The 22,755-nt window shown below is 43.4% G+C and overlaps 1 protein-coding gene across 3 annotated transcripts in view; it reads left to right on the top strand.

The window, feature by feature from the left end:
* LOC106587084 (tetraspanin-4) overlaps positions 1-22,755 on the top strand; it is a 109,596-nt gene that overhangs the window by 48,861 nt on the left and 37,980 nt on the right. For 2 of the 3 annotated variants that reach the window (XM_014175024.3, XM_045708307.2), the window contains exon 3: positions 22,410-22,601. In XM_014175024.3, coding sequence (XP_014030499.1) covers positions 22,410-22,601 — 192 coding nt within the window. Of the gene's footprint in view, positions 1-12,760; positions 12,889-22,409; positions 22,602-22,755 lie in introns of those variants that run through there. The other variant, XM_045708308.2, reaches the window with a different exon arrangement.

Consider the following 22,755-nt stretch of genomic DNA (forward strand, 5'->3'; position numbering starts at 1 on the left):
CCCTTGCACTTCTTCCTTCCCCTCCCTGACGCTCAGATGAAAAAGAGCTCGATACTACCTAATTGACAACACCTTGTCGCCAAAGGAACCGAGTTTAGGGAGCAATGGAGTCCCACTCGGAATGAATGAGCCGGGGAGTGACATTGATCCAAGCTGAGTGGATCACCTGGTTCACCGTGGGATACGCTCTGGAAGGAATCGAAGCCTGTGAAAGTTCCTGGTTTCTTGCGGCAAATAAGAAAATAATCAACGTTAATTAGTGTAGAGGTAGGCTCTCAGGGCTGGGCAAAGCAGTTACAGAGGCACCATGGGAAAGCACTGTTGTTTTTCAGGAACAATTCAAAAGAAACGTCAAGGAATTGTTTATATAGTACACACTATACTAAACAGGAGCAAGAGCGAACGTACGAGTAAAAAGAAAGAGATGTAGATGGAAGGGTGACTGATTGTACCGTACAAATCTCTGGATGTCCAATCGAACAAGCCATGGAGTAAAAGCAATGTCAATTTGAAGATAAATGGATTCTCTTTGATAAATGGGGCGGCTGTTTCAACACACTCGTTCATCTCTGGACGTGTAAAGACAGACACGTTTTATATTGACATTTCTCGCCCCTTGTCGGTTGCCATTACTGCTGTAGAGAAATTGAGTCTCCCATTCCTTTGTAGGGGGGATCAATTGTTTTATTATATGTTCAAGCATAAGGCAGAATAAATAACAATTGGATTGTCAGCGCATGTCCAACACATAATCACATGATTATCAATAATACGGTATATTCATATATTCATGTAAATGGATGTAAATGGATACAAATCCCCATTTACACAACAGAGAATCATGACTGGTCTACACAATACATTTCTATCTGAACTTTCTATAACGTTCCACTCTGCTGAATAAGTACTATGGTTTGCTAATGCTAATCACACATTTACAACCTGAGACAAGTTATTTGTCACCGGCAGTTTCTGACAAACCTTCACCGTTGTCAAGAACATACGTCAACCTTAATTTAATTATGCTAATGACATTTACCTCATGATTACATCCATCCAGCACCTGCCACAGTTGAGCTATTCTCGTATCGCTCCCGAGTCGCAGTGCTTTGGAGTCAAAATGACTACTCCTGAAAGTTGTACTTTTTAAGGCCCTATAGAGAGAAAAAAAATAATATAACGATTACACCCCCCCCCCCCCCCCCCCCCCCAAAAGTCATTTTTTAAAGGAACTCAGTCTGGCTTTCAACTTACTCTTGAAAGTTGTAACAGTAGAAATTGGGTAGTGATCATCAGTTTCCCTCTTGTCACGCCAGTCATTGCATATCTTAGAGAGCTATTTGTTAGCCCGTAGATTTTGGTGTAATGTTTGAGTCACTCAAATATCACATTAAACACGGTAAAATGTATAGAATTGCAAGAAAATTAGCTTTAAACTGCAACATTTTCTCTGCACCCCATGACAAAATGTGTAGAATTGGAAGAAACGTGCAAAAAAGTTCTCTCCGCCAACAAGAGGGGTGTGAACAGTTTGTGTCATGAACAGTCTTGTGCCCATAGAAATAGATGTGGTGCGGGATGTTCCCCAATGCTGGAAGGGGGGCCTGAGTGAAAAAACGCTAACTTAATGGGTAGCCATTTGGAGTGCAATGTGATTCGTAGATCAGCTAGTCTGCCAAGTGCCTTGCTCAAGCATACCCTCTCGAACACGATTGATTACCTTACTGGGTTTAACAGATGTCAACCAGGTGATGACATGTTGAGCATGAGGCAAAGACTGCTAGAGGTACAGTAAGTGGTTTGGTTTTAGGATAGAGCTTATATTTGAGTATCTTAGAGTTGTCCGAGCGTAGTGAAGGATCAGGCTTCTAATCAAACAGGGAGTAGGATTGACTGCTGAGCTTTGGAACATAGATAATTGTGTATCGTGCTTTCCCTTTCCCCTCTTGCTTTTTTTTTCTCTCGCTTTCTCAAAACTCGCGTGCGCACACACACACACATTGTCTTTCTCCACACACACACACACACACACACACACACACACACACACACACACACACACACACACACACACACACACACACTGTCAGAAAACATGGCCCCTACTCCCCTGCCAGGCTATAAAAATAGAGGGTTTATTAACACAGATTAACATTCCATCTTCTTATCGACAAGGGAAATTGAGGAGGGTGGGAGGGCTCTCCCAGATTGAAAGTGTTGCTAGAAAGAAATAAGAGGGGTTGGGAGAGGGGAAATCAGAGCATGGAAGCTGGTGGAAGGAGAGGGGAAGCAAGTAGGCATTAAAGTATTAACCCAAGCTGGGGGAAAATGATAAATAAGAGCAGGGGATCAGGGAAGTGGCTCGGCGTGGAGTGGGCTTTAAGCTCTGATTCTCCACCCGAGAGAGAGACGAAGCCTGGTTTTCATCCCTATTACCCTTGTTCAGTAATTGAGCCAGCCTGGTTCTGCAGAGCAGAATTCCACAGAAAGCTGCCTTGCCTTACTGCCTGAGCAGTGAACACTGAGATGACCAGTAAAGAAAGGTGACTAGTATTAGAATGACAAACACTAAGCACACAGTGGCATAAATGAATTAGGACGACCCTAGTTATATAATGATAATGCGTTAGGCGCAGCAGGGAGTCCGAATGGCATCGATATAGAAATAACAAATCTGTTAACACTGCGGGACCTGTGAGCGGAATACAGCACCGGCTGTCTCGGGAAGATGGGAAAGAAGAGTGAGGCGAGAGGGATGAGAGAAGGATGCAGGGATGCATATTGGGAGTTTGAGGGAACAGGTGGAGCAACAGCAGGAGGCGTAGAGGGAGGGGAAAATTATGGAAAGGGCCAGGCCAACTGATTCATAAACCACCTTGATGATCATGTAAGGACCGGAATGAGATTGTTCATTTGAAAATGAGCTCCATGCTGTAATAAATGGAAGCAGACTCAATATGGAAACAGACATGGCTTTGATTTTTGTAGGAGTTCGCACAAGCCCATTCTAATAGCCGAAGGGCTGTGTTATTCATAATCAGTTGATGCATCTATTATAAGGGCACAAGGCGAGACCCAAATGCAGACACAGGAGGCAGATGGTAAAGCTCCGATATTTATTATAACAAAGGGAGAAGGCAAAGGCAGGTCGGGGACAGGCGAGAGTTCATAAACCAGGTCCAAGTCCAAACAGTACCAGACGATAGGCAGTCTCGAGGTCAGGCAGGGGTCAGAATCCAGATCCAAGTCCAAAACAGTACAAGGGGATTGGCAGGCTGGTAGTCAGAACAGGCAGAGTGGTCAGGCAGTCGGGTACAGAGTCAGGACAGGCAAGCGTTGAAACCAGGAGGACTCGAAACAAACAGAGACGCTGGTTAACTTGGCAAACAAGACGAACAGGCACAGAGAGACAGGAAACACAGGGATATATGCACCGGGGATAATAAGCGACACCTGGAGGGGGTGGAGACAATCACAAGGACAGGTGAAACAGATCAGGGTGTGACATCTATTCATCAGTATATCTAGTAGCGCATTAGTGGGTATGAAATAATAGATAAACAAGCATTTTGGTCAGATTTATTATTCATTAAAACCAATAATATATTGATACAATTATACTTTTTGGGGTTATACACACAACAGCATGTGGTAAACACTTAACACGACCTTGTTGGCTGCCACATAGGAAAGGTTTCTAATATTTAATGGTCCCCTCCTGAGGTATGCGCTGTATCGTTCTACTTATCGGGAAGCCTCCCTTTCTCTCAATCTGTCTGATTCTGCTTACATGGACGGGGCTCTGTCTGGCCTTCCAATAATGTGCTTCAATGCTGGAGATAAAGAAACACGTTTTTCAAGGAGACTGGTCGATTTAATAATACACATTCTTTTGAGGTCCTATAGTGTTTTCAGGATGCTTTAGTCACATGACTCAAAATACACCTCCTTTGTGGTACTCACAGTCAAGTATAGCCTCTTTTTCCAAAATAATATTTTTGTTGAGGAACATAAAGAAGAATACTACTGCTCATTTTCCAAGAGTCTGCACAAGAGAGTGGTAATTACACGGTCAGCCACAGTGCAGCAGCTTTGGAGCAATGTAGGTGTTAGCCTAAGTCGTTTAGGTGTTAAGTGCCTAATGGGAACATGGCAGTAGACGGTAGGCTTTCTAAGATCTGATATTTGTAGTCTTTTGTTTTTTCCCAACTCCAGTCTAGAAAGACACCCATGTATTAGTTGGAATCACAGGGTCAGCAACAGTGCAGAACCCCATTTAGGTGTTAAGTGCCTTGCCTAAGGGCAACAGATGTACATGGTATCAAATCCAATTTTATTTGTCACATGTGCCGAATACAACAGGTGTAGACCTTAGAGTGACATGCTTACTTACAAGCCCTTAACCAACAATGCAGTTTTAAGAAAAATAAGTTAAGTAAAAAAATAGATAAGTAAAAAATTAAATGTTCAAGTAATTAAAGAGCAGTGGTAAAATAACAACAGCGAGGCTATACACAGGGGGTACCGGTACAGAGTCAATGTGCGGGGGCACCGGTTAGTTGAAGTAATTGAGGTAATATGTACATGTAGGTAGAGTTATTAAAGTGACTATGCATAGATAAACAGAGAGTAGCAGCAGTGTAAAAGGGGGGGGGGGGGGTATGCAAATAGTCTGAATAGTCAGGGTAGCCATTTGATTAGCTGTTCAGGAGTGTTATTGCTTGGGGGTAGAAGCTGTTAAGAAGTACTGCTTGCCGTGCAGTAGCAGTGAGACCATCTATGACTAGGGTGGCTGGAGACTTTGACAATTTTTAGGGCCTTGCTCTGACTGCCTGGTATAGAGGTCTTGGATGTCAGGAAGCTTGGCCCCAGTGGTGTACTGGGCCATACGCACTACCCTCTGTAGTGCCTTGCGGTCGGAGGCCGTGCAGTTGCCTTACAAGGTAGTGATGCAACCAGTCAGGATGCTCTCGATGGTGCGAGAGGGGGAATAGGCTTTGTCGTGCCCTCTTCACGACTGTCTTGGTGTGTTTGGACCATGATAGTTTGTTGGTGATGTGGACACCAAGGAACTTGAAGTTATCAATCTGCTCCACTACAGCCCCGTCGATGAGAATGTGAGCGTGCTCGGTCCTCCTTTTCATGTAGTCTACAATCATCTCCTTTGTCTTGATCACATTGAGGGATAGGTTGTTGTTGCCCTGGCACCACACGGCTAGGTCTCTGACCTCCTCCCTATAGGCTGTCTCATTGTTGTCGGTGATCAGGCTTTCCACTGTTGTGTCATCGACAAAATGAATGATGGTGTTGGAGTCATGCCTGGCCATGCGGTCATGAGTGAACAGGGGGTACAGGAGGGGCCCCCGTGTCGAGGATCAGCGTGGTGGATGTGTTGTTACCTACCCTTACCACCTGGGTGCGACCCGTCAGGAAGTCCAGGATCCAGTTGCAGAGGGAGGTGTTTAGTGCCAGGGTCCTTAGCTTAGTGATGAGCTTTGAGGGCACTATGGTGTTGAACGCTGAGCTGTAGTCAATGAATAGCATTCTCACGTAGGTGTTCCTTTTGTCCAGGTGGGAAAGGGCAGTGTGGAGTGCAATAGAGATTGCATCATCTGTGGATCTGTTGGGGCGGTATGCAAATTAGAGTGGGTCTAGGGTTTCTGGGATAATGGTGGTGATGTGAGTCATGACCAGCCTTTTAAAGCATTTCATGGCTACAGACGTCAGTAGTCATTTAGGCAGGTTACCTTGGCGTTCTTGGGCACAGGGACTACGGTAGTCTGATTGAAACGTGGGTATTACAGACTCAGTCAGGGACAGGTTGAAAATGTCAGTGAAGACACTTGCCAGTTGGTCAGCGCATGCTTGGTGTACACATCCTGGTAATCCCTCTGGCCTTGTGAATGTTGACCTGTTTAAAGGTCTTACTCAAAGCGGCTACGGAGAGCATGATCAAACAGTCGTCCGGAACAGCTGATGCTCTCATGCATATTTCAATGTTACTTGCCTCAAAGCAAGCATATAAGTAATTTAGCTCATCTGGTAGGCTCGTGTCACTTTGCAGCTCGCGGCTATGCTTCCCTTTGTAGTCTGTAATAGTTTGCAAGCCCTGCCACATCCGACGAGCATCGGAGCCGGTATAGTACGATTCAATCTTAGTCCCGTCTTGACGCTTTGCCTGTTGGATGGTTCGTCGGAGGGCATAGCGGGATTTCTTGTAAGCTTCCAGGTTAGAGTCCCGCTCCTTGAAAGCGGCAGCTCTAGCCTTTAGCTCAGTGCGGATGTGTCCTGTAATCCATGGCTTTTGGTTGGGGTATGTACGTACAGTCACTGTGGGGATGACTTCATCGATGCACTTATTGATTAAGCCAGTGACTGATGTGGTGTACTCAATGCCAGCAACCCTCAGCTTGCCAGTTCATGTCTCATTCCCACTGTTGCCAGGCCTGAGATTCAACTGGCAACCCTCCGACTCTGATTCATATGTCCAACCTCTAGCCTAGGCCTTGTTTTTGTGTGTTTTTAAATAGAGAATAAATACAGGATAGTTCAATGTTGGAAGGCCACACCATCTACCAATGTAGAGTACTCACTAGTGGCTTCCTTTTCTCTCTTCAAAATATTTGCTAGCAGTGACATGGCTAATGCTGTTTGGTTTGCGAGTCAATGACATACACTAGCAGAGAGGATACTGCCAAGTAGATTCCCTCAGCCTGGACTGCCAGTCAAATGAACTGGGCTCCCCCGCGGCTAGCTAGCTAGTTGATGCAGCAGCTGGTGATAGGACTGTTAATTATGTATGGCTTTTCTAAATGCTTAGCAAACTAAGCAGTCCATGGCATGAAGTGATTGTAAGTCAGACTCCAGCAGCGCATGTCTCCTATGCAGTCTACTCATCCACGGGGTAGCCAATGTTGTGTCGTTGTGACATCCTTAAGCTGTGATTGTGGCAATGTTGATTGTTTCGTGCTGTTTAGATCCGCTCATAAATTATGCTAGCTAATTCAGTCATTCAGTCATTACAGTTCAACCTAGGCCTAGATGACGCCACATCAAATAAACACTTAATACAGTGGTGTTGCAGCACAAGCTATAGCTGCAGTGTCTTACTCAGATCCACCAAGAGCCATATACTGCTTGTATGTATATTCACTGACAGAGAGGAGTGGAGTGGGTTTGATTAAGTCACATCTTCCAATGCACTAGTTTTGTTCCAGATGCAAAGTTGTTTGTTACAATGGGATACAACCCCTCCCTTGCCATTTTGCTCCCACCTCATTCCGTTTGATGCTGAACCCTATTGAAATATTCAACACTAACTAACCTCCAACTAGCCTAAAACTCTTTCTATAGTAATCCTCAAATTTACAAATGTACCACTCTCTTCAGAGCAGCATTGGCTGGTTGAGCTGCCCCTTCTACTTTATAAGCTATTCACCCAGGGCAGATTTGTCATTTGGAAAAAGATGTGTGAACATGAGATGATTAAGGCTGGCAGTGGGAAAGTTGGACTACCATAGGGTGGAAGAGAGAAAGGAATGAAGGTAGGGATGGAGGGAGAGAGGGAGCTGGAGGGAGGGAAAGAGAGGGAGGAATGGAGAAAGAGAGAGAGAGCGGAACAGAAGGAGGTAGGAAGGAGGGACAAGGGAATTATGGCCCTTCTCACTCAAATTGAGCGTTAACACACACACCCCGAGATTGATGGAATATTAGCTGTTTGCACGCACAGAAACGGACACACACACACACACACAGTGAGGCGTAGCGGTGGGGTTTTGTTTGCTAGCTTATGAGTTGGAACACATTTTGATATAGGATTTTATTAGGCGCAGAGATTTAGTGCCTCCATGGTAGGGGCCCTTGGGGGAGTGCATCCGTTAACTGTAAATGTAGGGAAATTTACCCATTTCAGGATAGTCACCAGCCTAATGAAACTCAATGTGTGCTCTTCAGATTCACTGAGTCCATTTTTCCTCCTCTCTTACCTCACTCTCTAGCTTCCTCTTATAACCTATTTTTCTTCCCCATTCATTGTGTTGCACCTGCTCTCTCTTCATCTTCTTCCTCCCTCCTTCCCTTCCTCTCACAGATTTGTTATGCTGCTGTATAGTTCTCATGGGTCACTGTTTGCTTCTATGTCTCTTTGCTCTCTCTCGCTCTCTTCTTCCTCCCTCCATTATTAATTTGTTATGTTACTGCCATTCTGCAGTACACTTCTCAAATTGGTCTTTTCCTAAATTAGCCATCAATGGAGATAGAGATTTGGACTTGTGGTTTTACTTAATTCTCCATACTAACCAAAGATTATAACGGCGATTCTGATCCAACCATAAATTCATACGTTGTGCCCCGGCCTGAGAGGATGGAAGTTCAATATATAGCTAGATGTAGGCTACCATGGAGAGGATGGAAGTTCAATATATAGCTAGATGTAGGCTACCATGGAGAGGATGTAAGTTCAATATATAGCTAGATGTAGGCTACCATGGAGAGGATGTAAGTTCAATATATAGCTAGATGTAGGCTACCATGGAGAGGATGTAAGTTCAATATATAGCTAGATGTAGGCTACCATGGAGAGGATGTAAGTTCAATATATAGCTAGATGTAGGCTACCATGGAGAGGATGGAAGTTCAATATATAGCTAGATGTAGGCTACCATGGACAGCCACATCATATCTAGCTTACGTTGATTGGACTAAGTCGTTTTTGGTATCTTTTAGTTGTCACTGTATTAGACTAAGCATAGGTTATTTGATAATGTTGAAGTTTAAATGATGCTGGAATAGTGGAGGCAGCCTTATTCTCCATGGTTCTAAATCAATAGTTGTTTAGTAGTCTGAAAATGTTGGCAAGATGAACTTGCTTGACCATGCTGTAGGTCATACAACTGTTTGTTACATGCAATATGCTTTGCGGACTTCAACGGACAGATGTTGCTCTCCGGTTTTATAATGAAACAAAAGGTGTGGTTGAATTCAGCCACCGTCTTCTTATAGTCTCGGCCTTAGGCATATATACAGGGGTGAAAATAGAATAGATTTCTTCCCGGTGTGGGACCTCCCCAAAATGTTTATGGGCCAATCATAGAATTACATACAGAATCCCTATTAATTCAATAGGATCTCTGTAGGCCTAGTCGTAAAGATTTGTTATTGAACTTTTAAAGTGTATTAACTTTGATTGTGCCATAAACACAAACAGTCATGATATTTTCATCTGATTGACAAACAATCACTTCAAAGGGATACTTTACTAGGCTGCCCGTGCATGTTCATCCACTCGCAAAATATTTCCAGTCTCCAAACAGTGGTGAAGATACATCTGTTACACAAAACACCAAAAAGTGTAGTCATTAGGCCAGGTCTTCAAAAAAAAATTCTGAGGTCTTGGCTGATTTCTTTTGATTTTCAATTGATGTCAAGCAAAGTGGCAGTGAGTTTGAAGGTAGCCCTTGAAATACATCCACAGGTACACCTCCAATTGACTCAAATGATGTCAATTAGCCTATTAGAAGCTTCTAAAGCCATGACATCATTTTCTGGAATTTTCCAAGCTGTTTAAAGGCACAGTCAACTTAGTGTATGTAAACCTCTGACCCACTGGAATTGTGATACAGTGAATTATAAGTGAAACAATCTGTCTGTAAAACAATTGTTGGAAAAATTACTTGTGTCATGCACAAAGTAGATGTCCTAACCGACTTGCCAAAACTATAGTTTGTTAACAAGAAATTTGTGGAGTGGTTAAAAAACAAGTTTTCATGACTCCAACCTAAGTGTATGTTAACTTCAGACTTCAACTGTAGGTTGTAATCAGTGGTGTTGTAATGGCTGTCATATAGAGGGGACCAAGGTGCAGTGTGTTGAGTGCTCATAATTACCGTTTATTAAACTCAGAACACTAAAGAAAATAACAAAGAGAAAACGATCAGCTAACAGTTCTGTCAGGTACTGAAGACTACACAGAACACAACTACCCACCAACACACTAGGAAAAAAAAATAATATGATCTCCAATTAGAGACAACGCGAACCAGCTGCCTCTAATTGGAGATCATCCCAAAAACCTCCAACATAGAAATAGAATACTAGAACTAAACATAGAAATAGAAAAACACCCAAAACACCCCCTGTCACGCCCTGACCTACTCTACTATAGAAAAGGACATCTTACAAGGGTCAGGACGTGACAGGTGTAAAGTACTTAAGTAAAAATACTTTAAAGTACTACTTAAGTAGTTTTTTGTGGTATCTGTACTTTTCTTTACTATTTATATTTTTGACTAGTTTTACTTTTACTTCACTACATTCACCAAAAAAAACTATGTACTTTTTACTCCATACATGTTCCCTGACACCCAAAAGTACACGTTACATTTTCAATGCTGAGCGGGACAGGAAAAAGGTCAAATGCACGTACTTATCAAGATGACATATATGGTCATCCTTACTGCCTATGATCTGGCAAATTAATTAAACACACATGCTTCATTTGAAAACTATGTTGGAATGTGCCCCTGGCTATCTGAAAATAAAACATTTAAATAAAATGATGCCCTCTTGTTTGCCTAATATAAGCAATTAGAAATGATTTATACTTTTACTTTTGATACTTAAGTATATTTTAGCAATTACATTTACTTTTGATACTTAAGTATATTTAAAACCAAATACTTTTAGACTTTTTCTCAAGTAGTATTTTCCTGGGTGACTTTCACTTTTACTTGAGTCATTTTCTGTTAAGGTAGGTATCTTTACTTTTACTCAAGTATGACAATTGGATACTTTTTGCACCACTGGTTGTGATATGGATATTTTTTCCTAGCTTGGCTTTCCGAGTGATTTTACCCACGCACCACTACTGCTCATTGGTCACTGACCAAATATTTCTATAACTAACCCAAGATAGACAACAGCCTGTCGTCTCCAATGGGAGCACATTCATCATAGTGGGTAGGCAGAGCAAAGCACAAGCGAGCAAGAGCTTATTGGCGCGTTCTAGCATGTATTTGCATATTTCCGTTGGGGTACGCCTACTCTGTGAAGTTGCGCAATAACTAAATTTACCCTTGCACTCCTTCTAAACAATGCAATTTTACATTTTAAATTGGGTAAAGGGTAAAGCCTTCAAAACTTTATCCACTCTGTTTGTAACAGATTCTAGTTTTGGAAACAGAAAACCGTATCAAAAGGTTTCATAGATGAGAAAATGTGCAGAATGTCAGCCAAAATTCATCTTGTTCCATCATGTCCCACTGCCGGACACTGGGCTTCCTCTCACCACCATATTTGGTAGTGAGTGGAAACACCAACCGGATGATTCACATTTATACATCCGGTGAAATATCTGTCTCATTATTCTTTCTTTCTTTCCCCTTCCCTCCCTCTCCCCCTCTTTCTCTTTCCGCTCTCAACCCCCCTCCCTCTCTTTCCCCCCTTCCCTACTCCTCTCTTTCCTGCCTCCTCCTTCCTCTCCCCCCACTGTATTCCCTCTCTCTTCCCCTCCTGTTTGATCTCATACTCTCATTGTCGGCTCAACCCTGAGAAAATCTCATCCCCCATCATGTCGCTGATGTGTGTCATCCATGATGCCTTTATCTCTCAAGCACACGGAGAGTACGTCTGAGTCTGGGCTATATGGAACCAGCTGTGGAGGCCACCACAATCATCTCCTATCCATCTTCATTTAATGGAGTCCTTTAGCTGCACTATTGTGGAAGGATGTTCTGCAATGCTATTAGTGCTGCCTGAATGCACAGAAAGGCTGAGTGAGGAGGGCCATTATCGAAGAAGATGAAAGAAATATGGAAAGGAAGAGTTTCACAAGGTGGTCATTTGTTCTAGAAATGTGATTGGCAAGTACAGTAAATAGCTTCTGATATTTACTTTGGTTTCGGGTTTTATTCAGTGTTATTGTGTTTTTTTTGTATGCTTTTTTTTAAAGGTCGTGTGGTAGACTATTGTAGACAATCTTACATTCTTGGTGGGAAAAGATAATACAAAATGTCTAAAAACCTTGACCTTGCAGACTACTGTAAAGTGAGCCATGACGCTATACACCAACGGTTTCCCAGGCATTCATGATACATGCATAAGCACCACTCAAACATGAAATAACAGCTCTGTGATAAGTTGTCGAATTGCTCTAGCCTAGCATGCCTATGAAAAATATTTTTCATAACATGTTCAACATTGGGTAAAGGGTAACGGCTGCTGAGTTGTTGTGTATACACTACCGTTCAAAAGTTTGGGGTCACTTAGAAATGTCCTTGTTTTTGAAAGAAAAGCATATTTTTTGACCATTAAAATAACATCAGATTGATCAGAAATACATCCTCAAGCATAAGCTACGGACAATGAATACAATTGCAATTTGAATGCACAGAGATACCTTGACAAGATCCTGGGGCCCATTGTCGTGCCATTCATCCGCCGCCACCACCTCATATTTCAGCATAATAATGCACGGCCCCATGTCACAAGGATCTGTACACAATTCCTGGAAGATGAAAACGTTCCAGTTCTTCCATGGCCTGCATACACACCAGACATGTGTACGACAGCGTGTTCCAGTTCCTGCCAATATCCAGAAACTTCACACAGCAATTGAAGAGGAGCAGAACAACATTCCACAGGCCACAATCAACAGCCGGATCAAGTATATGCTAAGGAGATGTGTCGTGCTGCATGAGGCAAATGGCCCTACCTTTTTTGTTGTTGTTGGTATCTGTGACCAACAAATGCATATTTGTATTCCCAGTCATGTGAAATCCATAGATTAGGATATTAATGAATGTATTTCAATTGACTGATTTCCTTAATATGAGCTATAACTCAGTAAAATCTTTGAAATGGTTGCATTTTGCATTTATATCCTTGTTCAGTGTACTTCAAATGGTTTAGCTTAAACACAACGTTAGCTAAATTTAACCTTGCTTATTAATGCCGGAGACCCGGGCCCTTGCTGAGTGACATGGCTGTAGACAGAGATGATTGCTGTCACAGGGGAGTGTCGACAAGGTCTAACAAACTGGGCAGCTACCACAACAAATCACTGTTCTCGCCAAGCATAGTTGATATAATGAGCCTAGACCCTGGGGTACCTGTGTGTGGGCCGCGTGGTGTGTTTGCTGTGTGTACAGTACATGCTATTGTGTGTGTGGGTGTGTGGTACATGCTATTGGAATAAGGGAGGAGGAGTAGGAAGAAGAGGAGGAGGAACAAGGGAGAATCCCCTAGAGAACATTATTGATTACCATGGGCATGCTTCTCTCTTTCTCTCCCTCCCCTCTCTCTCTTTCCTTCCTTCTTTCCCTCCCTCGCTCTCTTTCCTTGTCTTTCTATCTCTTTCTCCATCTTTCTTCCTCGCTACTTTTTTCTAACAGCCACAGTTTATTTATATGGTTTTGCAGGGGCTGTGTTGTTTTGTTTGGTGCTGTGCTGTGTTCCAGAGAGACAATCATACTCCGCCTTCTGTAAACCATGCTTGCTGGAGCTCTCCCCATGTGCATCAATGCAAGCAGCTGTAGCACTCAGTGGAATTTCAAAATGCACCAGAGGCTTGACACATTATATTATGCACCACCGCTGTATACTTGTGTTCAGAGAAGCTGAAATGGTCTAACCACATGGACACCGTAGTGAAGAAGGCACGACAGCGACTCTTCCACCTCAGGACGCTGAGGAAATTTGGCCTGTCTCCTGAGGGCTCTCACAGTGTTCTACAGGAGCACCATCAAGAGCATAGTGTCAGGCTGCATCACAGCCTGGTACGGCAACTCCACCGCTGTGGACAGCAAGGCTCTTCACAGGGCGATACGTGCAGTCGAAAGCACCATTGGGTGCACAGTGCCTGCCCAACAGGATACCTACAACACCAAGTGTTGCATGAAGGCCAAGAAGATCATCAGGGACCCCAGCCACACCCTGTTCTCCCCGCTTCAATCACTCAGACAAGGGCAGTACAGGAGCATCATGGCAAAAACTGAAAGACTGGCCAATAGTTTCCACCCTCAGACCATCAGGCTCAGGCCCCTACTCCCATAGGGGGAGTAGCAGGTAAGCGAACCAACTCGCTTAGTTTGGTGTCGCCCCAACGGACATTTACTCTGCCCCCACTCCAACGACATTCATCACTGTTGCTGTTGTTAATATTTATATTATTACTTTTTGGTTTTATTTCACTCAATGATTATGCTTCTGCTCCCCCTATGGTCATTCCACCTCACCCCCTCAAGTCTCACCCCAATGGACATTTATTTATTCATCACTGCCTCAGTTGTTATCATGAATATAGTGCTATTTCTATAGTTTTTTTATTACCATTTTCCTTATTTTATTTCACTAGTTCTGCATGTTGGCGCTCGAAGCCTAAGATTTTCACTGTACGCTGCAATCACACCTGCAACCCTGTGACTATTAAACAATCTGAATCAGTTTCAAACTGCCACTTGGCTATACTCTGAAAAAAAGCTATGGTCTCAAGATGCAATGGTCTCAAGATGCAATGCATCCTTCTTTCCCTGGATTGCGTTCTTGTTAATGACAAGCGTTTAGATTTAGATTGAATTGGGACCTCTGTCTTGAATGAACCGCCGCCTGAGTGATAAATTGCATTTTATGTTCGCCAAGGTCTCAAAACACTTTACATTGTATGTAAGGTAAATTACCCCATCCACCGCCAATGTGTAGCACCCACCGGAATACTCGCAGCGCGTTTGGCTATCACGGTGGAGAACGAGGAGTAATGGTGTCTGTTTGGAAGCTAGGGATGATAACATGGTCATGGTGGTGAAGAGGCTAGCTGCTAGCCGGGAGCTCTCTATTCACCATGAAGGGGAAACATTATAGTATTGGGGATGAGAGCATCTTAATGTTCAAGGACCTTTAGCTTTTCAAGCCAGTAGTAGGGGGATGTAGACAAGCTCGCTAGCTTGCTAGCACTACCAGGATATATCCAAGAGCTCCACTGGTCCTCAGGCTGTGTATCAGATGCTCTCCTGTGTGCCTCCATTTTTTGGGGGGAAGGGGGGGGGGGGTGATACAAATACATGACTGATAGTTTGCCTCTAGCCTAACTGGACTAAGAGTATTATTATTTATGAACCCTGGCTCTACTCTACAAGGAGATACTGTATATTACTCTGCAACAACTGCAGAGTCCATATAGTCATCGTTTCTGTTTAAAACTTTGTCTATTCAAATGCTGAGAGAGCATTACTGGCTTTTCTTTCTTCTGTCATAAATTACCACCACACTTTTTTGTATGATGACACCAAATCACATCCTGAAACATGTACTCCTTTGATGCTTTCTTACATTGCTTGGGAATAGGAGTGTCTAAGTTCCAATATCTGAGACTTGGATATAAATGACAGATTTACCCACTAGCACAACAAACCATAAATGCATACCGAAAGCATTTTCCCTTTATCTATTCTAACTCCCACATATACAAACAGATTGTGGGAGATGTGACAGAGCGGAGGGACACATTTGGCAGATAATACATACAGCATTACTGTGGGGACTCCTGGATAGTGATCTATAACATCTGGAGTATAGAGATGATGTTATGAATACTGATATGTAAGAAGATACAAATCAGTAGCCTGGTCCCAGATCTGATTGTGCTGTCTTGCCAACTCCTATGGTTATTGTCATATAGGAGTTGGCAAGACCAAACAAACAGATCATGGGAACAGGGTAAAAAAACCTGTTGTTTGGCACCAGTTTTAGCTATAGATACCAGAAGGCCTCAGGGGTGATTCAGCTCCCTCTTTCAACCCACTTAACAAAGAATGAACAATCTGCTTAGACTCACTAATTGTATTTAGCCTTTATTTAACTAGGCAAGTCAGTTAAGAACAAATTCTTATTTACAATGACGGCCTACTCCGGCCAAACCCCGACGACTCTGTTATTATAGTGACACCTCTTGCACTGAGATGTAGTGCCTTAGACTGCGCCACTCAGGAGCCCAATCATTTGTCTTAGTTTGGTGTCGAACTAACTCGCTGCTATTGAGAGATTCAAAAGGACGAGTCCCTTACTGAGTTGATGAATTAGTCCAATTAATCACTGGTAATTATGCAGAAGCATAATTACTGAACACCTTTTCAATATTTTCCATGCCGAAAATGGAATAAACAATTTGTTTTAATACACATCTAAATCTGATTACAAATGCACTGGGTTTCTCTTGACGTTACAGAACTGCTGAGATGTAGCCTATAGTCTTTAAGTATGGTGAATTGTTCAACGTTTCATCAAGTTCAGATTGAACCTGATGATGTGGGACCCAACCTGTCCCGAATTGAATAGTCAATAAAAACCGTGATGTTATTTTTTGGCGGTGGGGAAATGCTCTCTTTTTGCCACTGCTAGAAATCATCTCGCATTGTGCTGTAAAACGGGCTATCATCCAATTCATAACACTGCATGATGCATAATACCCCTCTGCCAAAATACAGATTGGTTAGACATAAATAGGGCTACATTTCAGTGCTGAGACCCTTTTGATATGCAGCTCGTCCATCAGCCACACGCCTCTGACACCACACGCCTCTGTGGTGTCATGTAAACAACGAACTCCCTACTGAAATTGAACTGAAAATCCACCCGTATTTCTTAGTGATGGGCATTCCGACTCTTTTCGATGAGCATCATCATTTGGCTCCATTCACGTAAAAGAGACGCATCATTAGGCTCCCAAACGGCTCTTAATTCAAAATGCTTGAAAATCACTCATGTAACGCACAAAAAGTAGGCTACCATTATGTCAGATCGTGATATGCACGTTCAAGTACATTTTTACCTGAACAAATTATTCGATTTTTAAAATAGTTTTTACACATAAGCGTGGACCAGAATGACGTGTTCTCCCCACTATTTATGTTTCTGCAGTGAAAATGTACCATCTTCAGATAATGATTTTGTAACTTATTTGCAGATAATCGTTGTTTGAAGCTCAAAAAGCAGTAGTAGCAGTATGCAAATTAGGGAGCCACATGAACAGCTCTTTCAACGATGCAATTTGCTTCCCAAAGTTCATCAAAAAGAGCTGTTAGTTCGCAAACGACCCATTACACGTATTTCTCCCCTCAAACGTTTTTGTCATGCGAATGTGAGTAGAAAACTGGGGCAGTGTTGTAATCGTGCCGCATTTATGCAAATGTAGGGAATTAAGTTGTCTTGCCAATTGGGACGTTTAATTACATACATTTCCCACGGGATATGATCTAGTTAATTGCCGATAAAGAGAGGGAGATTCTTAAGTTTTAGGTGAAACGTAGTACACCATGAGGGAAGGAAGGAGACATGTTGGTGCTGATATTTTTTAAACTCTGGCAAATTATGAAAGTATATCAACAGTTTCCAAACTGTCCTTACTATCTGGAATCCTTGGGACGTCCCTACCGCATTAAAGTTGGCATTTAAAATAGTTAAGGTAAGGGTTAAGGTTATGGTTAAGGCAAGGGTTAGGGTAACGCCTCGATCAGACTGAGTGTCATAACATTTTGGTACACCAGAAGTATACTGAACAAAAATATAAACACAACATGCAACAATTTCAACGATTCTACTGAGTTACAGTTCATATAAGGAAATCAGTCAGTTGAAATAAATAAATGAGGCCCTAATCTATGGTTTTCACATGACTGGGCAGGGGAGCAGCCATAGGTGGCCCTGAGGGGTCATACGCCTACCCACTGGGGAGGCAGGCCCAGCCAATCAGAATTAGTTTTTCCAGCTGTCGAGGTGGCTGGTCTCAGACGATCCCTGTAGGTGAAGAAGCCAGATGTGGAGGTCCTGGGCTGGCGTGGTTACACGTGGTCTGCGGTTTTGAGGCTGGTTGGACGTACTGCCAAACAATGTTTGACGATGCTTTTGGTGGAGAAATGAACATTTAATTCTCTGGCAACAGCTCTTGTGGACATTCCTGCAGTCAGCATGCCAATTGTACGCTCCCTCAACACTTGAAACATCTGTGGCATTGTGTTGTGTGACAAAACTGCAAATTTGTGCACAACATTTTAGAGAAATAAGCTTTTTCTAAAGTGTTACAGAACTACCCACCATGATTGGATCAAGCGGTGTGCCCGGGCAGAGATGGATACCTGGTCGATGAAGGAGTGGACCGAAAGGAGAAACTGGACTTGGGGCCAGGTAATAGACAGGTATCGTAGCCTACCGGGGAAGAACGAGAGGCAGCCCCAAAACATTTTTTTGGGGGGGCACACGGGTAGTTTGGCTGGTCCAGGGGTGAGACCTGAGCCAACTCCCTGTGCTTATTGTGGTGAGCATGTGCCTGCCTCTCGCACTCTCCCTCCAGTGCGCCTCCATAGCCCAGTACGTCCTGTGCCTGCTCCTCGCACTCTCCCTCCAGTGCGCCTCTATAGCCCAGTACGTCCTGTGCCTGCTCCTCGCACTCTCCCTCCAGTGCACCTCCATAGCCCAGTACGGCCGGTGCCTGCTCTGAGCACCTGGTCCACAGTGCGTCTCTCCAGTCCGGTGAGACCTGTTCCAGCTCCACGAGAAAAGCCTCCAGTGATAATCTATGGTCTGAAGCCTGTAGAGATGATCCATGGCACGAAGCCTCCAGTGATGATCCATGGCCCGGAGCCTGTAGGCATGTTCCATGGCACGAAGCCTCTAGTGATGATCCATGGCCCGGAGCCTGTAGGGATGTTCCATGGCACGAAGCCTCTAGTGATGATCCATGGCCCGGAGCCTGTAGGGATGTTCCATGGCACGAAGCCTCTAGTGATGATCCATGGCCCGGAGCCTGTAGGGATGTTCCATGGCACGAAGCCTCCAGAGGTAATCCATGGCCCGGAGCCTGTAGAGATAATCCATGGTGAGAAGCCTGTAGGGATTATCCATGGTCTGGAGCCTGTAGGGATAATCCATGGCACGAAGCCTCCAGTGATGATCCATGGCGCGGAACCTGTGCCTCCAGTGATGCTCCTCAGTCTGGAGTCTTCAACGGCGGTCTGCAGCCCAGAGTCTTCAATGGCGGTCTGCAGCCCAGAGTCTTCAACGGCGGTCTGCAGCCCAGAGTCTTCAACGGCGGTCTGCAGCCCAGAGTCTTCAACGGCGGTCTGCAGCCCAGAGTCTTCAACGGCGGTCTGATCCATGGTCTGGTTCCTCACAGAAGCGGGGGGGGGGGGGGGGGGGGGGGTGCTACGCCCGGAACCAGAGCCGCCGATAATTATAGATGCCCACCCGGACCCTCTGACCTAGGAGAGCTGTGTTTTCTCTGTTTAGTTAGGTCAGGGTGTGATAGGTGGGCATTCTATTTTTTGTTTCTATGTTTTGGCCAGGTATGGTTTCCAATCAGAGGCAGCTGTCTATCGTTGTCTCTGATTGGAAGCCATACTTAGGCAGCCTGTTTTTACCTTGTGTTTTTGTGGGATCTTGTTTTTGTGCAGCTGTGTGTGAGCAGCCCCAGAACGTCACGTTTGTTTCAGTTTCACCTGTTTATTGTTTTTGTTCAAGTTCACAAATAAAATATGCGGAACTACCAGCACGCTGCGCCTTGGCTAATTTATGACAGGGAATACAAAGATAGCACTCGTGACAATGACACTTTTGGTCTGATCGAGGCTATAGGGTCAAAGCAGAAATCGTCAGTAGAAACAATAACAAAACGACTCCACACCCATTTTGGTAAAAAGATAAGGGACGGGGCTGGAGAAATGTAACCACTCTCAAATTCATAGACAGAGCTATGGATGCAAGGACTGACCATCCGTGATAACGAAATTAGAGTTTTAAGCATGTTTTCAGGCTATATTGTGTTTGCTTACATTTACTTTGTTGACAAACATTGGAGTAAAACAAGTTTATATTTTGGGTTATGATGGGGTAAGACAGTTGAACTAAACTCATGAGATTATTAAGTTATTTTATTTAAAAATCAGTAGGTACATATCATTCATTGTGACTGGCCACCTCTATTCGGTCTTATGTTGCAACATTCTAAATAGTGTTTTTTTTACATTGGATGAAAGTAGACTTAGAACTACAAAATGTGACCCGTTTCAGTAAGCTACTGTAGGTGTATGTCGCACGTCACTACTTCACAGTTACTTTTATCAATTTTTTGTTGTCAGAAATGCCTTAAACTTTCATGTGCCTTAATAATAAACTTGTATGCCATCTGTAAATGTGAATAAAATTGTTAAATTATCAGCCTAGTTGGTTTTAGCCACAGAAGAAGACCAGAACCTTCCTGCTAGCCATGATTGGCTAAGATAATGGATGGGCTGGACATGCCGAGAGATGAGTTCGGATTGGTCTGCCATGTAGCAGTCTTCTGTCTATAACATGAGCTGCTCCGTATGTGCAGATAATCCTTGCTACTGCAGCTTTTTTGAAAGATATAATGTTAGCCATGGAGATCTGCAAAAGTGTTGCTACTGGTCTCAACATCATTGCTATCAATAAATGTCAGTGGGGAAAAGTTGTGATGGACTACTTTCTGTAATTGCGTTCAAATGTCTCTCTCGTGAAGTAGTGACGTGCGACATACGCCTAGCTTCCTGAAACGGGTCATAATTTATAAGTCAAAAAATGGATGTAGCAACTGCTTATTTCCCCTTTAAGATTGGGGTTAGGGCAGAGAGGAACAGGTGAAGCAAGAGGGTTTACTCTGCCCAAAATCTATGTTAAGCAGATCATAGATTATTAGTAAGTGAGGAATTTTTGTATGTGGCGGGGAATAAAAATCAGTTGCTATTTTGATATGAGGCTTATTTGATCTAATAGAAGTTTTGTAACTTCTGTTCTCGACAGACCAGATGTGCCATCTTTCCCTATTTCTACACCTCTAAAACATCAGACTGTCAGATTATATTCCAAGCAATGAAACACAAGTTGAAAGTCATTTTATGGTGTGTTCATGATGCCATGCCCTTATCAAAACTTGAGTTGGCAAAGCTCATCTGCTGGCTAAAATATGTCGTAATGAAGGTTTGATCGTTATACTTTCTCTCAAGCATGTGCTTTTCAATTTAAAAGATTGTCATTGGCATTGTTTGGAAATAGCTATAGAACTGCTGTCGTTTACTTTTGATAGTTACTTTTTTTGTTGTTGCTTTTATTAGTTTTCATTTTACCACAAGGACATCCATAGCATAACACCATCAGCAGACCAATTTAACAAAAGTAAGTGCTCGAGTATAGCCAACACACTGAATAATACTCATTGATTGAAAGGGATGGCAGTCTGGCCTCACAATGAATAGACTAGAGCCTTGGAGAGTTTTCTTTTTCTCAGCAAATTAACTCTTAATAGGACTACGACACAGAGTGTACGTCCCAAATGGCACCCTATTCCCTATGTAGTGCACTACTTTTGACCTGGTCACATAAAGCTCTAGTCAAAAGTTGTGCACTAATATAGGGAATAGGGTGCCATTTGGGACGCAAGCAGAGTCTCACATAGAACACCATGGATTCATGAACCATGAAAAGAGGAAACTGTAGTCTCATAAGGAGGGCAGACGGGGGTTCTGTGAAGGCTCCCGAGATCATTTTCCTATCATCCCTCGAGCGCTGTCAGGCGGTCTGATCTGTACATCTCTCTAGTCTCTCCATCACATTTTCAGGGTTAGAGGGCAGCCCACATACTGTAGATGTCAGTATGAGGTCCTCTCAGCAGCAGTATGTTATGGAGATGTTGTACTAACAGAGGCACAGAGCATGTGGTATTTACCTATGTAAAGCGCTACTGTATGTGTCGATAACATAGGGCCTTGGAGCATGTATCATATTTGTTTTAACTTGTCATTGTTATTTCATGTACATTAATGCAGTGCCCTGTCTGCCTCTATGTCTATCAATTTCTAGGTCTTTTCTCTCTCTTCTTTCCTGTCTCTCTCTCCTTTCCTATCTCTCTCCCTCTCTCTGACCATGATTCCCGTCTGACGCCTCTCTCAGGGGTATGAGGAGAGACAGCGGTATAATCATCTTCTAATTTCCAGCTGTCCTAATATTCTGATCATGGTGGATGGTGATGGATGACTTGCACCAACATGTCTAAGTGATTGGAGCGGCAGCACACAACACTTCAGAGCAGTTTTATTCATGACCTGCCCTACTTTGAGCTCAAGAGCTGATTAAAACAGATCTGCTGTTGTTCTACAGTTGGGAATAGAAGTGCGGGAGAAAAACAATAATCACATATTTAGCCATGCAAATCGAGTCTTCTAGTCTTGGTTGAGCATGCCGGGCAATGCATTTCCTGGCATCGCCTTGGGATTTGTGTGTGTTGTGTTTAAATGTATATGTGTGCACCAAATAATCCTGATGTATTTTATGAAAGTGTTACTCACTTTCTCAATATTTTCTTTCTTTCTTACTTTGTCTTTCTTTCTCTCTCCTCCTTCTTTCTCTGACAGTTGGGGGGTTGTGGAATACTAGGCGTGGGGGTATGGCTGTCAGTGACCCAGGGCAACTTTGCCACACTCTCCTCATCCCTCCCATCCCTCTCAGCAGCCAATCTACTCATTGCGGTCGGGACCATCATCATGGTGATAGGTTGCCTCGGCTGTGTCGGAGCTGTCAAAGAAAGTCGTCCGCTGTTGCTGAGTGTGAGTATCTAACAAAGAGTATCTGCCACTCTTGTTGACAAAAATACCCTTGATTTTACATTTTACATTTTAGTCATTTAGCAGACGCTCTTATCCAGAGCGACTTACAAATTGGTGCATTCACCTATAATATCCAGTGGAACAACCACTTTAC

Source organism: Salmo salar, chromosome 26, assembly GCF_965601325.2.
Source record: "Salmo salar chromosome 26, fSalSal1, whole genome shotgun sequence".
In the NCBI taxonomy this organism is placed as follows: Eukaryota; Metazoa; Chordata; class Actinopteri; order Salmoniformes; family Salmonidae; genus Salmo; species Salmo salar.